This window comes from Ambystoma mexicanum, chromosome 1p, assembly GCF_040938575.1.
Source record: "Ambystoma mexicanum isolate Mex_15411 chromosome 1p, UKY_AmexF1_1, whole genome shotgun sequence".
Taxonomy (NCBI): Eukaryota; Metazoa; Chordata; class Amphibia; order Caudata; family Ambystomatidae; genus Ambystoma; species Ambystoma mexicanum.
The window spans coordinates 283583548-283606177 of record NC_090921.1 but is presented as its reverse complement, the minus strand read 5'-3'; the positions used below and the strand labels follow the sequence as shown (position 1 = coordinate 283606177).

Genomic DNA, 22630 nt, shown 5'->3' with positions numbered 1-22630 from the left:
CTCTCTGCACTGAGATTAAAAGATTGTCCAAAATCTTGGTATCGGTCTGTGCTACCCTCCTCGTAGTCTAGTTCTAACTAATGGCCATGCTCCCCCTGTGGTCTGATGCACGGTCGGGTTGCAGCATTGTTCGCAAGCAGTGCTCTTATATCAGTTTTCCTCTATAGGTGGAGACTCACTAATGTTAGTAGGTACAGTGCAGATCTTTGTGTCCGTGAGCGGCTCGATGCACATTCGTCAAGCTCTCCTTTCTTGACCCTTAATTTATACTTTTTTGGCCACGGTGGGTGTCTTGGAGTTTGATATGGACTTGACACACAAGGCTATAGATAGTTGACTTTTGAGATCCACATTACACCACCTCTGGCCAGTGTAATAGAACTGGTTGCAGTCCTTGGACCCATAAATTCGAGATTCTCACCCACTAGCCGAGGGGCCTGCAACCTGTGGCTCTCTAGATGTTTTGGAAAACCCATAGTGGTCGAAGTGGCCGAGAGTGGTTGGGCGCGGTGCTCCTACTTTATTATCTTTTAATGCTTCCTTTTTTTTGGGTAAAATTTCTTTTTTTTTAGGTTTTACTGTTCCTATAATTTTCACGTACATTTTTATTAGCATGTTTTTAAAAAATGTTTGAACCCTCCCCAAACCCTCGTCCCAACCAAAGTCCATTGTGTTCTTCAGTTCCCCGTTGAGGGCATAAAGTCTGTATGATTTTTAAAGCCCATTCCCAATGCTGATGTTCTCCTCTTCCCCTATTCTGTAGGAATTTCATTACTAGGTCCCGATCAACCACAAATCCCTGATATTTCCCTGGCAGGGAGTAGGACACCCATTCCAATTCTACAAACTGCCACACCTTTTCCACCCATTCATGTCCAGTAGGCTAATCCTTAGATTTCCATTACTGCGCAATCACCAATGCCCCCGCCATCATTAAAATCGCATACACATTTTGTTGTACTTTCGAGGGAAGCTCCTTGATTGTTCCTCCTACCCCTAGGATTGCTACGCCAACATTACTCTTCTGCTTGATCTCCACCATCTCCCCCATTGCTTCCATAATCTTACCCCAATACCGTTGGACCCTCAGGCATTCCCACCAGACATGACTCCACGTCCCCTCTCCGCATTTCCTCCAATATTCCTTGGACACCTTCAGAAAGATCTTGTACAGTTTAATCTGGGTAAGGTGCCGCTGATGCATCCATTTCACCCATATGTCCTGCAGTTGGAGTGATCTTGTCAGTTTGGGGATGATATACCATAAGTGTGCCCATTCTGTCTCATCAATCTGTTGTCCCATTGCCCCATATACCGTCTGGGCCCACGTCTTCATTTTGTTTGATGAATTTGTGCAAAGTCCCCATTATATGTTTGTCCCCAGAGTCCGCTAATAGTAATATTTCAAAGGGTTTTGGGGGCTTTGTTGCTGCTTCTTTGATAGATGGGTTCAGCAACCAGTGTCTCATTTGTGTGTAACGAAATCCCCCCACTTCGCCTATTGTGAAATCTAGTTTGCACTAGTTAAAAGATTTGAACTCTCCCCCTTTGAACATGTCGCCAAACTTTAGGCATCCACCCTTTTCCCATATGCTGAACCCTGATCTTCACATTCCCGGAGTGAATTGAGGATTCTGATATATGGGGGTAAATGGTGATGGAAAAGTGGTGAGACCCGCTCTGGTCACTTATTCGTCACCTACTGAAGAGCTAACCATGCTTCGATAGAGATTGTGGCCCATCCCTCTTACCTTTCCAAGGGAAGGTTTCAAGATGACCTCCTACGACTACATCCATTTCTCCACACCTTTTGCCCATCATCTTTTCACCAGTCTCTTATTACCCTGATCTGTGCTGCCAGATAGTACGCCTGCATATCTGGTACTCCCATCCCACCCCCGTTTCTCGACATATTCATTACCCGGCTTGCCACCCTGGGTTTTTTATTGTTCCAAATAAATCTACCTATGTGCCTTTGGACAGCTCGGAAGAAAGACCTTGGTACTTTCGTTGGTAGTGTCATAAGATAGAAGATTTTTTGGAGAATTACCATTTTTATCACATGAATCCTTCTCATTTGTGATATCCGCAGTGGGCCCCATTCTTGTATTGTTTATTAGTACCCGGCGAGGGCGCAATCAGAATGAAACAACCATTCTGATTGGCCCTCGCCGAGGCATTACCTGGCCAGGAATCCCTCGGCCAGGATTCCATGGCCATTGTACCCGGAGGGGGGCGTGGCAGCCCACCAGCCAATGAGGAGGCTCGAACGGGACCATCCCCGCTCCGAGCCTCCCCACGGCTGAGAGGCTGCCTTCGCCCCCCGCCGGGGACTCGGGTAAGGCTTTTTTTTGGTTTTTGTTTTTGTTTTCCCTTTCCTCCCTGCTCCCTGCCCTCCCCATCCCACTTACCTTCTACCTCCTTTGTCCCTGGTGGGGGACAATGGCAGCCTCCAGCTGTGTGTAGGCTCGGAGCGAAGCCATCCTCGCTCGTGCCTCCACACGGCTGGAGGCTTCCATCGTCCCCCACCGGGGACACAGGTGTTTTTATTTATTTATTTATTTTTTGCCATTTCTCTTCCCCTTCCTCCTTCCCAACCCCACTTATCTTCTTCTCCTCTCCCGATGGCCACCATGGAAAGGTAAAACTGACTCCAGACTACCTTTCCCGGTGGCCATTTTCTTGGCCATTTTGTTTTGTTTTTCTGTCCCAAAATGTTTTGGGGCAGAAAAAAATGCTTTTAGTGCCCCGGTCACGCAAATCTTGCGGGCCGGGGTACTAAAAGCAATATGACCCTTGCGACGGGAGCATTACCAACTCAGGTAATGCCCCGCGGCCTTCATTAAGCTATATAGCAATATAACTATGGGTCCTTGGGCATTACCCGAATCGGTAATGCTCCCGCCGCTCGGGTCATATTGCTTAAATATTGCCCAATAGGGAAGTCTAGTTTGCTGCAGATAGTGAATCGAAATCCTTAGTGATGTTGACCCTTAGGTATTTTATTGCCTTGCCTGCCCAACTGTTTTGAAAGAGACCTTTAAGCTCCCGTTCTTTCCCTTCCGGTAACACCAAACTCATTGCCTCTGATTTATGGGTGTCTATTTTTAACCCAGCTACTGTCCCAAAATGGACCAGTTCCCTATCCAAGGCCCTAATAGACCTTTCTGGGTCTGTGAGTGTTAACAGCATGGCATCTGCAAATGCGGCAACTTTGTGTCCTTCCTCCAAATGGGATACCTACTATGTCTGCCTTTTCCGTAATTGTGGCCAAAAGCGGTTCCAAATGAATCGCAGAAAACACCCCTATTTTGTTCCTCTCGTTACCTCAAGTTGCCCGTTTATCAGCAAGCGGAGCTTGGGATTAGAATAGTTTGCTTTTATCATTGAGAGGATTTTAGCCCCAAACCCCGTTTTCTCCATAGTGGCAAACAGGAAATGCTACTCCACTCTATCGAATGCTTTCTCGGCATCTAATGCTATTAGGAGAGTCGGAGCATCCTTAATATTAACCTTTTCTATTAAGTGTGCTATTCTTATGGTATCCTCTCCTGTCTGTCTACCTCGTATAAACCCTGATTGATGCGTACCAATGAGTGTCGGAAAGAGATGGTCCATCCGAGATGGCAATATCTTAGTGTAGATCTTTGCATCTGTGTTGATTGGAGCGATTGGTCTGTAGGATTTACATGACGGGTCCTTTCCTGGTTTCGAGGGCAAAATAACCATTGCTTCTTCCATAGTTTGTGTTACTTTCCCTGTCCCACCCCCCCAAAATGTTAAACATCTCAACCAGGTGGGGAGTTAACTGTTCCTTGTATGTTTTATAAAAGTCATTTGTAAATACGGAGCTTTATTATTTGGTAATGTAGCTATTGCCCTGCAAACTTCCTCAGCCGTGATGTCTTGGTCTTGGTCTAGGTCTAGGTCTTGGGTATCCTGCTCTGACAATTTTGGGAGGCTGTAACTTTCCAAATATTCTTTTTGCTTCTGTTCTAGGGGTTTGTCGGATTTATATAGTTCTGAGTAGTACTCTGTAAATTCCCTGGTTATCTTGGATAGGTCTGTTGCTATACTTCTATTGTAAAAAGAAACGTTTCCAAAAAGGTTTAGTTTTAAAATAAACGTGTAGGAAGAAGATAAAGCTTGCACTTCAGTGTACTGCACTGAATATTCCCTTAAACTTAAACAACAGGTGTGTTTGGGGGTTTGGATTGAACGTGGAAGAGGGAGTGGCAGTGGAGTTTGTGGGCAGCCGGGACAGGCCAGCAGGGAACACTTCGACCACTGAACACTGCACCTAGGATTTCATCTAATTGACTGCGCTAGTTATGGTTGATGAGATTGGTAGACCACAGCTTGTGGAGAGCCAAATGTTACAGACCCCTGCGCTAGCATTTCACATGAGACCTTGTTGCAACACTGAGTAACTATGATCTAGGGCCTACCGCAGTTGTATGAGGTATATCTCGGGGATTGAGGCTGAAATAGTCTCAGTCTGTGTGGCCCCTGTAATGTTAACTAAGGAAAAACCTTTATCAATCTCGCTGTAAAGTACAGTAGTCCAAAAGGCCTCTCACCAACCCCACTAAAATACTCCCTTTCTGCAAATACCTGCATACGTGGATGGAGAAAAATTGAAGTGCAATTTTGGAGCATGCTGAGGTTGTTAGGGCTGTGGTTGTGCTTGTGCAGATGTTTGCTCCGCATTAAATAAAGCATTGCAATCTAATTCTGGATTTAATCCCAAACCTCTGAGAATCCTAGTAGTATGGAGAAAATTAGACTGTGTGAGTAACATTACATTTTATTCTCTTAGATCATTTCAGCAAGAGTAACATTAAAAAGCTGTAAACTGTGACCACAGAAAAAATAAGTAATTCTTTTTTCTTATTGCAGAAAGCTCTTTGTGGGCGGCCTGGACTGGAGTACTACACAGGGTGAGTATGTCATATTGAGTTTTAAGTTCTTAGTCCAGTTGCACTTATGTGTAATCAACCCATGCCAGCACACAATCGTGGCCTAGCAAAATGTGTAAAAAGTAGGTTTATTTTCCAACTCTCTCCCAAGTGTCGGCTTCACCAATTCTTCACAGTGTGTGCACTCTGGATTAATTGTTTTAATACAAAATCTCTTTGCAATCCGATTTGATTCGTTATGTTAAACGTTGAAATAATCTCTTTATCCAACAATTGATAAGCATACCTGGCCTGCATCTGCCGATATTTTTCAATGTTTATAGCTTAGCATTGCTTTCACACGTCGATTGATATCACAATGTTTTCTGGTTAGAGACACGTTTTTGTATCGTTAAAATTTGATTTAAAATAAGATCTAGAGGTTGAAGGTTGTGACTGATGGACCGAGTGGATTCTACTGTGGTTTATAGCTTTTGCCAAATTTTTTCCTGGAAGTTACTGGTGCTCAATTTTGTTTTGTATTTATTTTTTAGTTCCTATCTGTTTTCATTGCCTAAAACATTTAGATGACAAGTTAATTAGCAATTTAGCATTGTAATAAAAACATCTACAATAACTTTCACAGCGCCAACAAGTTGAAAAACAAACTCGCAATCGGTGGCGACTGAGGTTACAGAGTGCAGGCAATCAATGTATGTCTGTTGGTTATCCATGCCAGTTCACCGCATTGCACTTCAGTGCCTCTGTTTCCCCAGGCAATTCAGAGTGAGTATTAATCGGAAGGATAGTCAGAAATATTAAATCCAAAATCCCATATACAGCGTGCAATCCCACCATCCTTATATTGATACTTGTTTACTCTGAGGTTCCTGTCTGCAACTACGCACTAATGCATATTTATTCATTTATATAGCGCTGGAACAAGTCCCGTAGGAATAGGAGCGCTATACGGGACAGATGACAAAAAGCGCGTAGTTAAACTTGGGGCAGTGATGATGTGTGGAGTGCAGGTAAGCAAATCATTGAAATAGAGCAGCTTTCAGACCACGTTTGAAACTAGACCGCAACTACATGCTCTTGGGTTGTGGAGGCAGAGCATTCCAACCTCTTGGAGCAACATAGGGGAAAGACCCCTGTTCCACCAGTGATAGCCTAGACCTTGGTACCTGAAGGTGACATTAATTATTTGTTTTAAGCACCTTCCGGGCTGGAAGCCAGGAGTATCTGCTTGACAAATAATTGGGACTTTTTCCTTACAGGCACTTGTGCGTAATGCACAACAACCGAAAATAAATCCTACTGCTCATGGGTAGCCAATGTAGGGTCCTCCTGGATACTGACACGGGGTCAGTTTTGCGTATGCACTTGGCGACACTCACTGCATTGTTTTGGATGATTTTTCATAGGTGATTTCACTCCTGCCTATGCCCTGAAAGAGGCTGGAGCTGTAGTCTTAATTCTGCTCCGGTATGTGCCATGCGATAGTCGCTCATGATTTCTTTTCTCCATCTCTCCAAGCCTAGCCGTATGGCAAACACCTCTGGCAACTCTTTATTGCTGTTGCCAGTCCCAGCATGAGGATTTTGGTTAATTTACTCATCTTTACCAGCACCAGCCCCAGCAGAGACACTTGGTCCTTGCCAAGTCACTCACCGACACTCTAGAATTCTTACTACCCCACTCTAGAACTCTGATACTACTGGATACTGGGCAATTCCACCACACGTGCACAAAGTTGGCATTTGGTGCCCTGCATCAAGGGCATTAGCCTATTTGTCTGTTTTCATATATTTCATTCTCGATGGGTTAAGTTAGCTACTTTGAAGGCATTTACACTGGATCATTCGAAATCTAGCGTTTGGAGACGCAACCTGGTATTTTCGTAGACCCTGGCCCATTCCTTTGTTCAAGTTTTGTCACAAGGCCCATTTACCATTTAGTTCGCAACAAGGACGTTGCTTGTTACACACTTTATACGATTATTTTCCTCGCTTCATTGCCTATGCCCATATTTGTAGTTAACTTCAGGTGCAGTGGTTATTTCCTGAAGCCGCGGAGGAACGGCCAGGAGACAAAGCCTCAACCCCTCTCTTCAGCTCCGCTGCGAGGGGGTGTCCAGCGGCGTCATCTGCATCAGGCAGATCCACCATCTCGAGCACCGTTGTGCCCCAGCGCATTTCTTTCACCCACGGACCACCACGAGGAGCTTACCTGCCCCGAGATGGCCGCCGCTCCTGTTGCCACGGATACCGGCAACAAAACAAACCCAACACCAGGATTGGCTCCCTCGCCCTCCTCGTCCCTCCCCTCCTGTTTAAATGGAAGGGAGTGGAGCCGGGAGGCAAAGCCGCGGAGGAAAGGCCAGGGGACACGGCCTCAATCCCTCTCTGCAGCTATCCGCTGCTCGACGTCGCTGACCGCCACAAGTTCTGCTCCATCAGGTAAGGGATATGCCAGCACCACGCTTCCGGGTGCCACTGTGCATTGCCCTATTAACATTAGAAACCTGCGCTTCTGATCGCGCTTCCTGACCATCTGTTTCTCTGCAGTCACACCCAGCATTACCTACAGAAATGCTCGCCTGCGAGCAAGATGCTCCGCCAATCCACCCTTCACACGCATGTTCGTAAGACGTGAGTACACCCGCCACCATGCTGCCAGGCCACGACCCAGCACCGCTGTCTGCACAGCTATGCTCCGACCGCACCCTACAGGGGTACCGCTTACCGCGTATCCTAACATGTACTCGCAATTGGCCCTAGCGGCTCCCCCGCCTCGCAGCACTGCTGCACGGGGCTATCAACAGTCTGACCATTCCTCTGCCTGCTCATACTCAACCCACCCATAGCGAACTGGCCCCCCGCAGTACTGCACATAGAAGCAGCTACATGAGCCCTGCCATCTCTTTGTTCGAGACTTTGCCATGCCCACAGATCCCACTTCCAATATGTGTACTCAACTATGTATTGCTTGCCACTATTGTTGATCTGGTGCATACTCCTGCTACATGCCCTACTGTATTGCCTGTTGACTTGCCCAGCATTCCGCCCCCACCTATTGCTCATCCCCTTTCAAGTCCCCCTGCTAGCTTTGCTATGACAATCAACTGTGCCCTCATCAACTCACGTTCCTTGCCAGCCCATTCCCTGGATGTTCATGACCTCATTACCAAGGACGACCTAGACCACCTCTTTATCTGTGAGACCTGGCTGAGAGACACCTCTGGCCCTACACTCTCCCTTGCCATCTCATCTGGATACACTATTTACAGGCACAACCTGGTGGGTCAGCGAGGTGGTGGCGTAGCTGTCATAGCTAAAGACATTATCTCTATCAGGCAGCTCAATGGTGAACTAGACCAAAACTCTGATTACCTCCCATTGAAACTTTATCTTTCCCCCAACTGCACCATTGCCCTTCATCTTGTCTACCGTCCACCAGGCCTTGTCACAGATTTCCATGAAACCTTAATTCATGCCCTCAGACAATCTTAAAGAATCTTCTAAAATCATGCTTCTTAGTGACCTCAATTTAGGACTGAACGGCCCAACTGACTTGAATTCCGCCACCCTCCAGAAATCCCTTTCCACCCTAGGATTCTCCCAAGCTATCTCGCAGCCCGCTCACGAGAAAGGTTGCATGCTCGATTGGGTGTCCTCTCATAACTGCTCACTCCTGGTCTCAGAGATTGCTCACATTCCTTGGTCTAATCACCACTGCATTAAATTAAGCATCACGATCATCAAGGGGGCTCCAACAGTAACTACTCCTCTTCCTGCTGCTCTCTAGAGAAGTTCTTGCAAACTCACTTAGAACATCCTGCCCCTTCTCGCAGTACCAGCCCTCTTTCCACCCTTTTCCAATGACCCAGAACTCCTTGTTTCAGCTTTTAATGCAGCCATCACCCAAGCTGTTGATAAGGTCGCGCCTCTTACCTTAAAAAAACCTAAAAAAACTAAGCATGCCAACGCATGGTTCACCCAAGAACTAATGGAATTTTCGTGCCAAAAAGAGGGCCGCGCTCGCTACCTGGAAAAAGCACCCCAGTGATGCTGCCAAAGGAGCCTTTTAAAGCCATGTAAAAAAACTACAAAACTTCTGCCATTCAGGCCAAGGTGGCCTCCTTCAAAATCAGTGACGAAGGAAATCTTCTCCATCTTCAGGGAGCTTGTGTCTCCTGCACCCCCTCCACGCTAAAAGATACAACATGGTGCAACAAGATTCAAACAGCCATGCTGAGCAAACTTGAAACTTTGCACACCAAAATCTTCAACCACCAAAAAGCCCTCTCTGACTTACTATCCAAATCCCTTGCCACGGCGCCTCCAACTACCCCAGAGAACCCTACCCCAGTATTTAACTTCAGCGATATGAGTGAAGCTGAGGTCAATGCTCTCCTCAAATCCATCAAAGCTTCTAACTGTAAAGGGGATGCCTGTCCAGTTCATGTCATTAAAGACTGTGCCTCGTCCGTTACCCCATTCATCACTGCCTTTATCAACTCCTCCTTCCAGTCAGGCTTTGTCCCAACGACACTCGAGGAAGCATGGGACCGCCCACTCTTGAAAAAACCGTCCCTCGACCCACTTGTCCCAGGGAACTACAGGCCAATTACCACTGTGCTGTTTTTTACCAAAAATTCTGGACAAAGCAGCCTATCTGCAAGTCCAAGAATTCATCGAGAACAACCACCTCCTCGGTCTGCAGCAATCCGGCTTCCGACCTAGGCATGGCACAGAAACTGCCCTGCTCAACTTAAAAAATCAAATGGACGATCTCAGAGACGTCGGCAAACTCGCGCTCCTTGTCCTATTGGACCTATCCATTGCTTTGGATCTGGTGGATCCCCAGACCCTTTGTCACCACCTTTCCACCGTAGGAAATTTCTCCCTGAGGGCCTGTACCTGGATAACCTCCTTCCTACAGTACAGAGTCATGAAGGTTTTCTCTGAATCCTCTTGTGCCAACCTGAGTCTCATCAAATGCAGGGTCCCGCAGGGCTCTTGCATTGCTCCCACACTATACAACCTTTTTATAAGACCCTATTCAAAATCTTGGACTCTTTGGGCATCTCATATACCAGCTATATGGATGATAACCAAGTGCTGATCCCCATCTCGGGTGATTATCTAGCCAACCTCAACACCCTCAATTCCATCTACTCTCCAATCCTGGATGGCAAAGAACTGGTTATGTCTCAATAGTGAGAAGACCGAACTTCTGTTAATTGGATCCTCATGTACCTTGGGTAAATTGGGCAAGCAATACTCCTCCTTTACTGTTGACAACATCCCTATTGCTGTCTCCCAAGTAAGCAAGACTCTGGGTGTGTACATCGAACCAGACCTAACCATGAATAGACAGGTTAATGCTGTAGCGTCTGCCTCAGCGTACCATTCCAAACTTCTTAATGCAGCCAGACTCTTCCTCACCCAAGAAAACTACCTCAGCATTGCAAGGGCAGTCATTGGCTCTAAGATTGACTACTGCAATGCGCTCTTTGTAGGGACCTCTCTCATGAACTTTGCCAAACTCCAACTTGCTCAAAATAACGCCCTGAGAGCCGCATATCACGAAAAGACCACAGTTCGGAAGTCAGGAGGAAGGTCCACTGGATTCCCATCAAGGAAAGGATTGTTTTCTAAACACTCGCCTTGACGCACACATGCCTTCACGGGTTGCCCCCCCCACACCCAGCCCACAGAATTGTCCCCCACACCACCTCCAGACCGTCGAGAGCGGCGTACGCCAAAAGAATAACGCCGCCCATCACACACACAGTGCGGGCGGGTGGCACGAGCTTCCCAAATATGGCTGCTACCTTCTGGAACTCTCTCCCACCGCAACTCCGTCAGATTGACTCTCACGCAGCCTTTAGAAGAGCTATCAAAACTAGGCTCTTTGTAAAGTCATAAGCTGCTGCACACACTGTTTCCTTGTAATTTTAACTGTAACTGATCACTATATAACTGATCACTATGCATTAAGTACCTTTGTGGGCCGCATTCTTGTAACCCTGAATCAAGCCTTCATTCATGTCCTTCCTTTCACAGCGCCTCGATGCCCGAGGACTGTAGTGCGTTCTATAAATTTAAATAAAGTTCTGCCACATTTTCTGAATCTGCGCTGCACGCACTCAGAAGTGGCTGTTAACTGTTGGGCATTTCTTGCAGTAACTGCCAACTTCAAAGAGCCTACAGTCTTCATACAAATACCCAATAATGCTGGGTATGGTGCCCACAATTGTGCAACCTTTCCCAAAATGAGTCTTTCCTGGAAAAAAATCTGCCAACTCCAAGATTGTGCATGTACATCAGTTTATGCTGATTAGTTTTGTCTGGATCGAAACCACATATGCTGAATCGTTCCAGTAAATTCTGATATTTGAATATCTTGTCTGCCTATGACCGAATATTCCTCAACTCGTGAGGTGAACTACTGCCTTTTTTACCTGCTCATGCCCACCTGCGAACCAAAGGACTAGCTGCACTAACCCTATAGTTTGAAAAATCATGGGACCCCACCTCCCTTTACGAGTAAGGAAGCCGGAGTGTCTGTAGCATGGTTTTAGCAGTGCGCCATTCAACTATAATCGCATAATAAACAAATTCAACTTTGCGAAGGACCGAGGCATCTGCATGGGCATCCATTGCAAGTAGTACAGCGTCCTTGGGCGCATGATGATCTTAGGCTACACTACCAGTTACGGGCATAGGAAACTTAAGCCAGAAGGAGATCACCTTCTCAAACCCCTTCAGCAATGTTTGCATACTACTTGTATGGGTTTCCTTTGCCTGTCTACCAGCTTGCATGTCTGGGTGCTTGAAGAGGTAGGATGTTGTCTGAAATGGAATCTCAAAGGCAACTGTAGAGGGAGTGTAACGCCGAAAAGAGGCTGTTGGCACAGTCCTCGCCCCCCTTACACATAGCACAAGAGCTCAAACAACAAAACCGGGCCCGGAGACCCTCTCCCGTAAGGCAGCTGTAGAAAGAGTGTAACGCTGAAGAAAGGCTGTTGGTTCTGGTCCCGCCCCTGACACGTAGTGCCATACCGGATCGGGATACCCTCTGCAGCAAAGTCCACGCATGGAAGGGCAATGCTGTTTTGTGCAGAGAGGTTCATAGAAGACTATCAAACCTGTGAACAATTTTTCTGTGGTAAACAACTTGGTGTACTGGCTTGCTTGCTCCTCGAATTTTGGGGAAAACTGGGCTTATTAAGGGTTAAACTGGAGACGACTGATTGAAGAGAGATCCTTTACCAGCTGTGTATTCCTTGTAGTAATAGCTTGCCCTGACTGCTGCTATTCCATCGGCGGGAGAGACTGCCAGTTTGTATGCGTTTAAAACATCTGGCGTCTCTAGCTTTTTAAAGAGTGAGAGTCCTTGGTGAACTTTGTCTCAATGACTTTGGGCATTTCTACAATTATAATAGTCGCAGGGAGGAGAGGGCGTGGGAGATGGGATGGACAATGATAGACATTTAAGCTGTCGTGTCATGACCCTCCCCAATCCTCTATTTTGCCTCTTTCTGAAACTCGTCAGTGTGCTGAGTGTGAATCCAGTTTTTTCATCTGTGTTGACACTGTTCTAGTTAAGAGACATTCTAACTGGATTTTACAGGGATTTAGATGCCCCTCGTTGGAAATCTACAACATTAAGGATATTTTTTCCTAGAGTTTAAATGGCAAACTGGAAAGCTAATACTCTGGAGGATGCTCGGGATTTCCGGTAAATTAGTGGAAAAAATATCGGATGTAGGTAAAGAAATGAAGGTCACAAACCAACGCTTCATTACACTCTTGCCCCGTTTAACAGTGGTGTCCGCTGGATTGCAAGAGTGCTTTCCTCCCCAATCCAATAGGATCTTCATTAGAGTGCAGAGAAACGGGCAACACACTAAATGGGCCGATTGATCCCCACAAAATAATTTTTAGTAACTCGAATTTAAAGACCAACTTATTCGCGAAGCAAATCTGGAAGATGTTTGAAGTCTCTAGGGGATGGCACAATCTATAACGGGAAATCCGCACAGAGTACTGCACACCTGCGTACAGTGGGGAGGAGGTTCTCTTTCAGAACACAGTTGATAACTCCAATGAAGTTTGGGGATAGGAGGGGTCGTGGGGCGGTCTGGGGTTTGCCCAGTTGTAAGAACATTAAGAATAATACCCTGAGTGTATTAGCATAGTTTTAAAGGAGAAATTGCAACCCATTTAGGCATTTAAAAGAATAAATATGTTTTGAATGGATTGTGTCCTCCAACGTATTCCACATCTTTGACATGTAATGTCCACAGCTGTGCACTTCGGATACTTTTTTTGCCAGAGGGCATCCTGCGTCGATGTCCCTCGAAGGTCTCCGTCGAGGGCGACATCACCGGATGTTATAAATCGGACGCACGGCGGCCGTAGCCTCAGTTCTGTTTTTTCTGCAAAGGTGTTTGCTTCGAGAACTTGGCTCGCCTCGTGTTTTTCATTGTAGAGATGACTTTTTCTTCGATCCCTCTGACTCCGCGGTCTGGCTTCAAGACCTGCCGGGACTGCAAGTCGAAAATGTCAATCACCGACCCGCATCGCATTTGTTTGTGGTGCTTGGGTGAGAGTCACGACACATACGACTGTTCTAAATGCCAGTCGCTGACTGCAGAGGCCTCGCGGGGGTGTAAGGGGAAGCTCCAGGTAGGTAGGGGTTCTAAGCCCAGTAAGTCCCGTACTTCTAAGTCGAAAACCAAAGGGGTGTCCACCAACGATTCGAGGGGCGACTCCCCGCGTTGGGAGGAGGCCCGGGGTTCTCGGTCCTGGAGTGGTTCCCACCATTCTTCTTACTCGTCGCAGCGTTCTCGGAAGCACCGTCACCGGACGCCTTCCCCGTCCTACTCAGAGGATGGAGCCGCGAGGAAAGTGGCATGCCCGACGAAGTCCTCGACTCTGGAGGAATGGGCTGCCTTTAAGGGGCAGATGTTGGTGATATTTCAATCGCAGGGCACGGTTCCGGTCGCGCCTTCTAACAAAGCCAGCAAGGAATGGTCTCGTACCATGGCTCGCACGCCTTCAGGCTCGGGTCCGTGACGCGACTCGCACCGGGAACCTTTGAGGTCCTGTTCGGACAAGGCTTCGGATAGTCGCAAGAGACGTGCTTCCAGGTCTCGGTCCTTGTCTCCAGTGAGACCTATGCAACCTGCTAAGGGCTCAAAGCCGGCGTTGACTCGGTCGGCGCCGTGTCTGTCCGACTCGGACGTCGACGCTTTGCCGTCTTATCAGCCCACGGCAAAGCCTTCAATGCTTACGACGCCAATGTTGGCGACGCTTTCGGCGTCGAAGCCTTCGGGGTCCTCGATGCCTTCAGGTATTTTTGCCCGCAGTTTACTATTGGAGTACCCTGATTTGGTAGATCCTTCAAGGAAGGCTACGAGGAAGTCTGTGAGGCCTGTTCCGGAATCCAGGCCCTCTTTTGTCCCCAGGCCAGGGTTTCAACTCCCTCTGGACGACATACATGTTTAATGTTAAAGGTATTTGTACCGCGCACCGTCACCTACGGAGTTGGTCCCCAGGCGCTCTGGCGGATCTGCAAACGAGAAGGTGGGATGGGTTAGTGAGGTGAATAGGGAGTAGGATAGTGAGAGGAGTGGTGTTCTGTTGGCAGCTTCAACTCGGTATACACCGGGTGCTGAGCTTTGGTGCGAGTATTGGATCGATGTCCGTCCTCATGAGCTGTTAGTGCGGCTTATGTGTTGTAGCAGTGTTGTGAAGTGCGTGCCGGTTGTTGTGCGAGAGATGATTGTGAGTGTTTTTAATGAGATAAGTATGCAGAGATGTTAAGCATTTTTGGTTAGTGGGTTATATATTTAACATGCTAACATTCACAGTTCTGTCTAGATGTGGTGCAGGCCAGTGTTCACAGGTCCATTTAAGTGTGGGATGTGCTAACATTCACGATCCTGTCTAGATGCGACACAGCCTGATGTTCACAGTTCTGTCTAAGTGTAGCACTTGCTAACCTTCATAATTCCATCTATATGTGGCACATGCTAACGTTCACAATCCTGTCTAGATGCGGCACAGGCTAATGTTCACAATTCTAAGTGTGGCAATTGCTAACCCTCACAATTCCATCTATATGTGGCACATGCTAACATTCACATTCACAATGCAAAGAAAGGTCTGAATTTGAGAACCCTGTTGAGCATGATGTGGCTCCTGTCTTTTCTGGAGACAGTCAATTGGAGGAGTTGAGGTAAACCCTTCATGATGCCAGTGGGTTGGACACTTCTCCGGAAGTGGAATCTGGCAGGCCTGAGCCTAGGGCTCATGCTAAATCTTCGTACAGGCGGATCATGGCTAGGGTTTCGGAGTATCTGGGATGGTCCAGTCCTCCTGAAGACTTTGTGCAGGATGATCTAACGGACATTTTAGATCAAGGTCCGTCCTCTGACCCGGTGTTAGTTTCATTTCACCTTACAGAAAAGGGTGGCAGCTGCTTGGCAGTCACCGGAATTTCTTCTGGCTGTTAATAACTCATTGACAAAAAAGTACTACCCTTCTGTTAGCGACCCCAGCTGTTTATCAACTCACCCCACTCCTGAGAGTTTGTTGGTTCAGGCAGCTATGGCCACCTCGAGGCAGGCAGCGTACCCTACCATCCCTCCTGATAGGGACGACAAACGCTTAGACGGTTAGGCTCGGAAGGTATTTTCTGCGGGGAGCATGGCATTGAAATCGGCCAACTCCACTTGTGCCTTAGCAAGGTTCTCGCACACTCTGTGGAACTGTGTTTCTTTAGCGGCTGAGCATATTCCCGAAGGGGAAGAAAGGGATGGGTTCCTTGCTCTCGATCAAGACGGCAAGGATGCCATGTGCAAATCCTTTCAATTGGGTTTGGATACGGCCGACCGTGTTAGCCGGTCCATGGCTGCGAGCACCGTTATACGCAGATTTGCGTGGTTGGGGAAGTCGGGTTTTGCTCCGGATGTGTAAGCCCGTCTTCTGAACATGACCTTTGATGGTGCACATTTGTTTGGCAACAATGCTGACGAGAGCCTTGAGAGGTTGCAGACCTCGAAAGCTGCAGCAAAATCTTTTAGCGCAGCTGTGCGTCAACCTCCCGCCTATTCGTCCTAGGGGACAGCATTGGAGGGGAGGTTCTTTTCGTTACTACTCCTCCTTTGGTAGAACGAGAGGGGCTGCTAGTCAAAGGGGCTAGCGAAAAGGTACCCATAGTGGTCGGGGGAAATAGAGGTGCTAAAGCCGCTCATGCAGCTGCCTCTTTACCTTCAGGCACTGCTGAAGCCGCTACAAAACAGTCATGAGGCCATGTCCCCAGGTTCGCCGGTTGGGGGCAGGCTAGCTCAGCATCTCGAAGAGTGGCGAGCCATTACTTTGGATGTGTGGGTTCTGGACACGATAGCCCATGGCTACTGCCTTCCCTTCCTACAGCGGCCTCACGACAATCCACTGGGAAAACTATCTTTGAAGCTGCCAGATCCGCCTCTTGTACAGGAAATCTTAACCCTGCTTGAGAAAGGCGCCATAGAACTGGTGCCTGTAGAGTAGAGGAACCAGGGATGGTATTCCCCTTATTTTTTTATCCCAAAGAGAGACAGGGGATTGAGACCCATCCTGGACTTGCCTTGGTGGAACAAATGTCTCAGGAAGGACAAGTTAAAGATAGTTACTCTTTCTCAAGTCCTCCAAGCCCTTAAACTTCTGGATTGGTTGGTGTCTCCGGACCTACAGGATGCTTCCTTTCATGCGCCCATTCATCCCAAGCACAGAAAGTGCCTGAGGTTTGCGGCTGGAGACTTGCACTTTCAGGTCCTGCCGTTCATATTGACCTCCAGACCGCGCTGCTGCCTGACTAACTTCTCTGCCGCTGCAGACGCCAGTGACCCTGCGGGATAGCCAGCCTTCGGTTTCCTTCCGAATGCTCTCCTTCATACCTTGCATAGCATGAATGATTGAATGGAGTCCTCCCTCTTCCAAATCTCTGAGGAGTGAGCTATATCTCCTGCCATCCCTGCCACGCGCTGACCGACTCAGACGGGCCAGTGTTTCGCTGCAAGGATGACGACCAGTTTTATCTCCAGATACTTGATTCCCTGGAATACAGGAGTGGTCACAGGGGACGGCCCGGTCCCAAGCGCCACATGTGACTCTGTACATACGTCTGTGTAGCCACACATTTTGCCTACTCCTGTCTACACCACAGGAGACCGCAGTTTCTCTTTTTCATCCTGAGGTAGGCCACATACAGATGCGATTAGTGAATGGCATAGCCGAAACGTGTTTTTCAGTGCCCTAAGGCTCTACGGAGGAGCTTCTTTTCCAGAACATCCTTCTCAGCAGCACTGGCTATTACTACTTATAAGATTCTTCATCTTCACACGTTGGCATTAATTAATCTACAGACTTGTCTAAAATACCAAGCAGGTCTATAGTCTTGAAAGGACTACAGCCCGATAGGATTTATATGTAACAATATCCTGACTTGCTTTCAAGCAGGAACTGTGCAACTTTCTGCAAATGAGTTAAATCCTGTCAGATTGTTTTGTTTTCCTTTTTTCTTTCTTCTTGATTATTCCAATTTAACTGATTTTCTTTACCTGTGATTTGTCAGCTCCAAGGATCTAATTTTGTAAATATACATATATCTTTTGTCTGTATATACCCTCAACAAAATCTTGTGTGTGATTTTGAATAATGTCATATGTTTTTTAATGGTTTTCTTTTTTCGAATCTAAATATATAAAAACCTCAACTCAATCTGAGTATGCTTTAACTTTGTTGCTTGCCCTAGTGACCCTTAGGGCACTGATCCCAACCCCTCCCTCCAAGCTTACTATTTTTCACAAACTAAGTGGCAATGAAATGAATATTGCTCTGATTGTGGATCTTTCTTGTTTGTTAAAAGGTATTTCATACCCCCGGATCCACATTAGCATTTGGGGTACCCCTATTGTTTGTATTTTAGTTCGGATTGACCTCCGCCTGAGGGTCTTGACCAAGATAATGGTGGTGGTGGCCGCGTATCTCATGGATTCATGTCTACCTATACCTGGACGACTGGCTGATCGGGCACACTCTCCCGAGCAAGCATTGGATCACCTTGGTCTCATCTGCTGCTCCCTCCACAGGCTGGGCTTCTCCCTCAATTTCAAGAAGTTGCATCTGACACCTACCCAACAGCTCCAGTACGTCGGGGGAAACACGTCCTTGGGAAAGTGCTCACCTCCCAAGGTGAGGGCTCCTCACGTTGTGCAGATGGTGAACAAGTTTCAATAGGCCCAGAGTCGCCCGGCTTTCAAATTCTTTTTTTTTTTTTTTTTTAACTTGTTTATTTTTGATCAGCGCACAGGAGGACATTGCATTACAGATATTTCAGAAAATGCGCTTATTAAGCCATGTATTCACATTCCCTTAAGCTTTCCCACCACCCTGTACCGCCTTCCAGTCCTTGCTCCTCCGATGGTTGAACCGGTTCCCTGTCCTCTGCCAGTAGGGTGTTCACCACTGAGCGTGGTTTATATGTTCGTGCTGGGTAGCTCCGGTTGTAGTCTATCATGGGCAACCAAATGTTTGTGAAGCAGTGAAGGTGACCCCTGTTTGCCACCGTGATCTTCTCCGCTATGAAGATGTCCCAGAGTTTTAGCCACCACAGGATCATTAGGGGGCCCTCCGGGGATTTCCAGGTTCGCGCCACTGTGATCTTAGCGGCCAGGAGCAGCTGTGTTATGAGGGCCGTGTGCTTGCCAGATCTCGAATATATGCCTGGGATCGGGATTCCTAGCAGAATAGGTTCTGGCTCTAGTGGCAGCTTTATCTGTGTAATGTTTGCTATGGTGGCTATGTATTCAGACCAGAAGTTCGCCACCACTGGGCATGTCCACCAAATATGCAGGTGGGAGCCCGAGAGGCCGCAGCAGCGCCAACATAGGGGTCCAAGGCATGGTTGAAATGGTGTAGCCGGAGCGGTGGCTAGTACCACCTTAACAGGAGTTTATGCACGCACTCTCGATTGGTAATGCAAAAAGAGGACGAGTGCGTTTGTGACCAAATGTCTGCCCAGGTCTGGTCTTGTATCGGGTGTCCTAAGTCTGCTTCCCACTGTGACATATAAGTTGCTTTAGCGACAAGGAAGTTTGTCTGCAATAGTCTATATAGCGTCGAGATTCACCCTCGGCTCGGTGGGTCTGCCGCTGTCAGCTCGAGGGGGTCTATTTCCCGTGTGGCCGCTAAGCGGATCTGGGGGTGTGAGCATCAATGTCGAATGTAAGGCGCTCTTACATTGTTCGAAGGTCAGCGGTTGGTTCCCTTCAAATAACTGACTCTACGAGTTAAGACCCCCGGCGATCAAATTTTTAAAGTTCGAGGGGCAGGCTCCCGGTGAGAAGGCCAGGTTATGGAACACTGGGGCGGACAGGCTCAAGTCTCTTGGGATGCCTCTATATATTTACGCGTCCACTCCCATGCTCTTCATGTCTGTTTGGTTGACGAAAAGGTAGCTGGCCATGTCCTTCGCAGGGAGGCCGGCAGATTCAGTAGAATGCGGAGGGGTAACCGAGATTGTTCAATCTCTGCCCATTTAGGGCACCTTGATGCAATGGTCCAAGCTCTGGTGTGAGCTATCTGCGCAGCTATCTGGTATTTCTGGAGATCGGGGACTCCCAAGCCTCCCAGATTTGGGGCGCTCAGCATAGTTCTCGGTCGGATCCGCGACTTTTTGCCTTTCCAGATAAAGCGGAATACCTTCCTTTGGAGGCACTGGAGCGGGAGGCGTGGGATCATGATGGGGAGGGCTGAGCAAGCGTACAGAAATCGTGGAAGGAGGTTCATCTTGCAGGCCGCAATGCGACCCAGTAGCGAAATCTCCTGTGCAAGCCATCAGTCGAGGTCTCTCTCCAAGCTCTTGAATAGCAGCGGGAAGTTTATCCGGTAGGTATCTTCCGGGCGAGCGGGGATCTGGACCCCGAGGTAAGGGATTGACTTTTCGCTTAATTGGATCAAGCAATGGGATCTGAAGGACTCTGTCTTCCAGTTCCAATCCCACCCCCAAAGCTGTTGATTTCGCAAAGTTAATGGAAAATCCCGAAACCCTTCCGAATTTATGAATTTCTGCTAGGGCAGCTTTCAGTGACTGGAAGGTGTCCGCTATGGTCAGCATCATGTCGTCTGCGTACAGCGCGATTTTCTGTTGGGCGGGGCCTATTTGGAGGCCTTTAATTCTGGGGTTACGGCGGATTCGTTGGGCCAGGGGTTCCATAACTAGGGCAAACAGCAAGGGGAAGAGGGGGCATCCCTGTCTGGTTCCACATGTTAGAATTTGGCTGGATAGGAGGGTTTTTGGGGCTTGGTAGTTCGCTAGGACGAGTTTTAGAAAGGAGGGCCCAAAATGGAAGGATTCTAAGGTGTGTCGGAGGAACGACCAGTCCACTTTATTGAAGGCCTTGGTCGCATCCAGGGCTAGCAAGGCTAATTTTTGTGAGTCCCGTTTAGCAATCTCAGTCAAATTGAGGACCCGGCGTATGGCATCTGCGGTTTCTCTATTCAATATGAATCCCGTCTGGTCTGGATCTACGATGTCCGGGAGTATTCTCGCCAGTCGGTTTGCCAGGACCTTTGAGTAGATGTTAGCGTCCAGGTTCAGCAGAGAGATGGGTCTATATGCCGCGCTGTCCCTGGGGTCTTTTCCCGGCTTGAGGGCAAGGACTGTGATCGATTCTTGCATTGACAAGGTGATAGGCCCTGAGATGGCGAAGGAATTGAAAAGCGTCGTCATGGGGGTCAGCAGCTGGGGCCGACAGATTTTATAAAATTGGGTCGAGAACCAGTCTGGTCCGAGGGCTCTTGGTTTCAGACTCTTAATGGCTGCGTCGACCTCCTCGCATGTGATCGGGGCTTCTAATTCTTCTCTCATCACGGTTGTGATATGAGGGAGGGCTGCGTCTTGCAAGTAGGCTTGCTGCTCTTTGCTGGATCTTGGAGCTGCCGACATAGTGCCTGTGAGGTGGGCCACTGCAATTCGTAGTTTATCACGGTCCGCAAACTGAACTCTACCTAGAGGATCACGTAGGCCTAGGATGGTATTCTTTCGGGCTGCCTGCAGGGCTCGGTGGGCTCTCGGGGCCCAGTTTCTGGCTTTACACACTGCTTCCGCCTCCTGTACCTTGTCTTCCAGGCCTTGGCGGACTTGTCGCTTTTGTTTATGGTAGGCTGCTCGTTGGGAGATTAACACACCTCTCACCACCGCCTTCATCGCGTCCCAAGTGTTAGCTGGGGAGGTATCTTCATTTTTGTTTTCCTTAAAAAACTCTTATAGATTTCGCCACCGCATCTCTCAGTGACATATCTCCCAAGATCGGATCATAGAGGGACCACCTGCGTCTCGGGGCGGGGTCAGGGTCATGGGCTCTGAGCGTTCGCGTTATTGGGGCGTGATCTGAGAGGATCCTTGGACCAATAACCACTTAATCTGTGAATGTTAGGACTTGCGGGGAGGCCAGCAGGAGGTTGATGCGTGAATATGTTCTGTGCACATACGAGTAGAACGAATAGTCTCGGTCCTCGGGATGCAAGACTCTCCAAGTGTCCACCACATCTAGGGTTCTGAATAATTTAAGTAACGCTGATGCCAAGCTGAAATCTCCACGAGCCGGAGGGTGTGATTTGTCTTTCAGTGGATCAGGGACTCAGTTGAAATCTCCCCCGATGATAGTCTGGCCTTCAGCAAAATGTGGGAGGGCCTCTTCTAGGGCTAAGTAGAACTCCTCCTGCTTGTCATTTGGAGCAAAAACCGAAATAAGTATGTAGAGTTGGCCATAGTTCCGGCATTTTATTGCTACGAAGCGGCCCTCCGGGCATAGCAAGGACTCTAGGATTTGCGGTCTGAGGTCCTTGGCAAATAGAATCGCCGCCCCACCCTTCTTTGTGCCGTTTGATGCAAAGAATTGTAGCGGAAATCGTCTATCGCGCAGCCGGGTAAAATCAGCCGGGATCAAGTGAGTCTCTTGGAGAAAGACTACGGCGGCCTCCTCGTTCTGTAAGTTCTGCAGCGTGGATTTCCTCTTCTGCGGGGAGTTCAGGCCTCTGACGTTTACCGTCGGGAAGTTCAGTTTTTGCTGTGGAGGGGGGGGGGTCTCCTGTGCATTCTCCGGCACACGCAGCCAGTCTTGAGGTGGAGGGTGTTGGTTCTCAGTCACCATCTAAAGGCCTAGCGTCGGCACAGTTTCCATGTGGCTGCATTTTGTATTGTCTCCAACGGGAGGGTAAACTTGTGATAATGTGGGGGGCCGGTTTTTCCAGCTCGACCTCTCCCATGGCCAACAGGGCCATATCTGTTTTCCCATCCAACGGGGCTAGGACCGAACAACCTGAGTTCGCCTCCAAGGGTGGATTGATGACATACTCCTTGGAGCGGGGAATGGGCCGCTCGGGGCCCGCAACATTGTTGTTTTCATCTTTGATTTCGGTGTCGGTGGTTTCACGGCCGTTAGTCATGGCAGGACTATCATCTTCCGGCGTCTCTGTGCCTTGGACCAGGTCAGTTGCTGCTGTCTCTGGGGGGGGCTGGTGTGGTTCCTCCGGCGGGTGGTGAGGACTGGGAGTGGGCGAGCACCCTGGAGAGACCGGGTGCAAAATGGACTCTGTGTTTTCCAGATGGCTTATTCTGCGCTGGGTTCCCTGATAGGTGAATTAGAGAGTACAGGGGAATAGCCA

The 22630-nt window shown here is 48.3% G+C and overlaps 1 protein-coding gene across 6 annotated transcripts in view; it reads left to right on the top strand.

The window, feature by feature from the left end:
* The window catches only part of DAZAP1 (DAZ associated protein 1), a 1852448-nt gene that overhangs the window by 184719 nt on the left and 1645099 nt on the right, over positions 1-22630 (top strand). For all 6 annotated transcript variants that reach the window (XM_069646753.1, XM_069646749.1, XM_069646751.1 and 3 more), the window contains exon 2: positions 4900-4940. In XM_069646753.1, coding sequence (XP_069502854.1) covers positions 4900-4940 — 41 coding nt within the window. The remainder of the gene's footprint in view (positions 1-4899; positions 4941-22630) is intronic.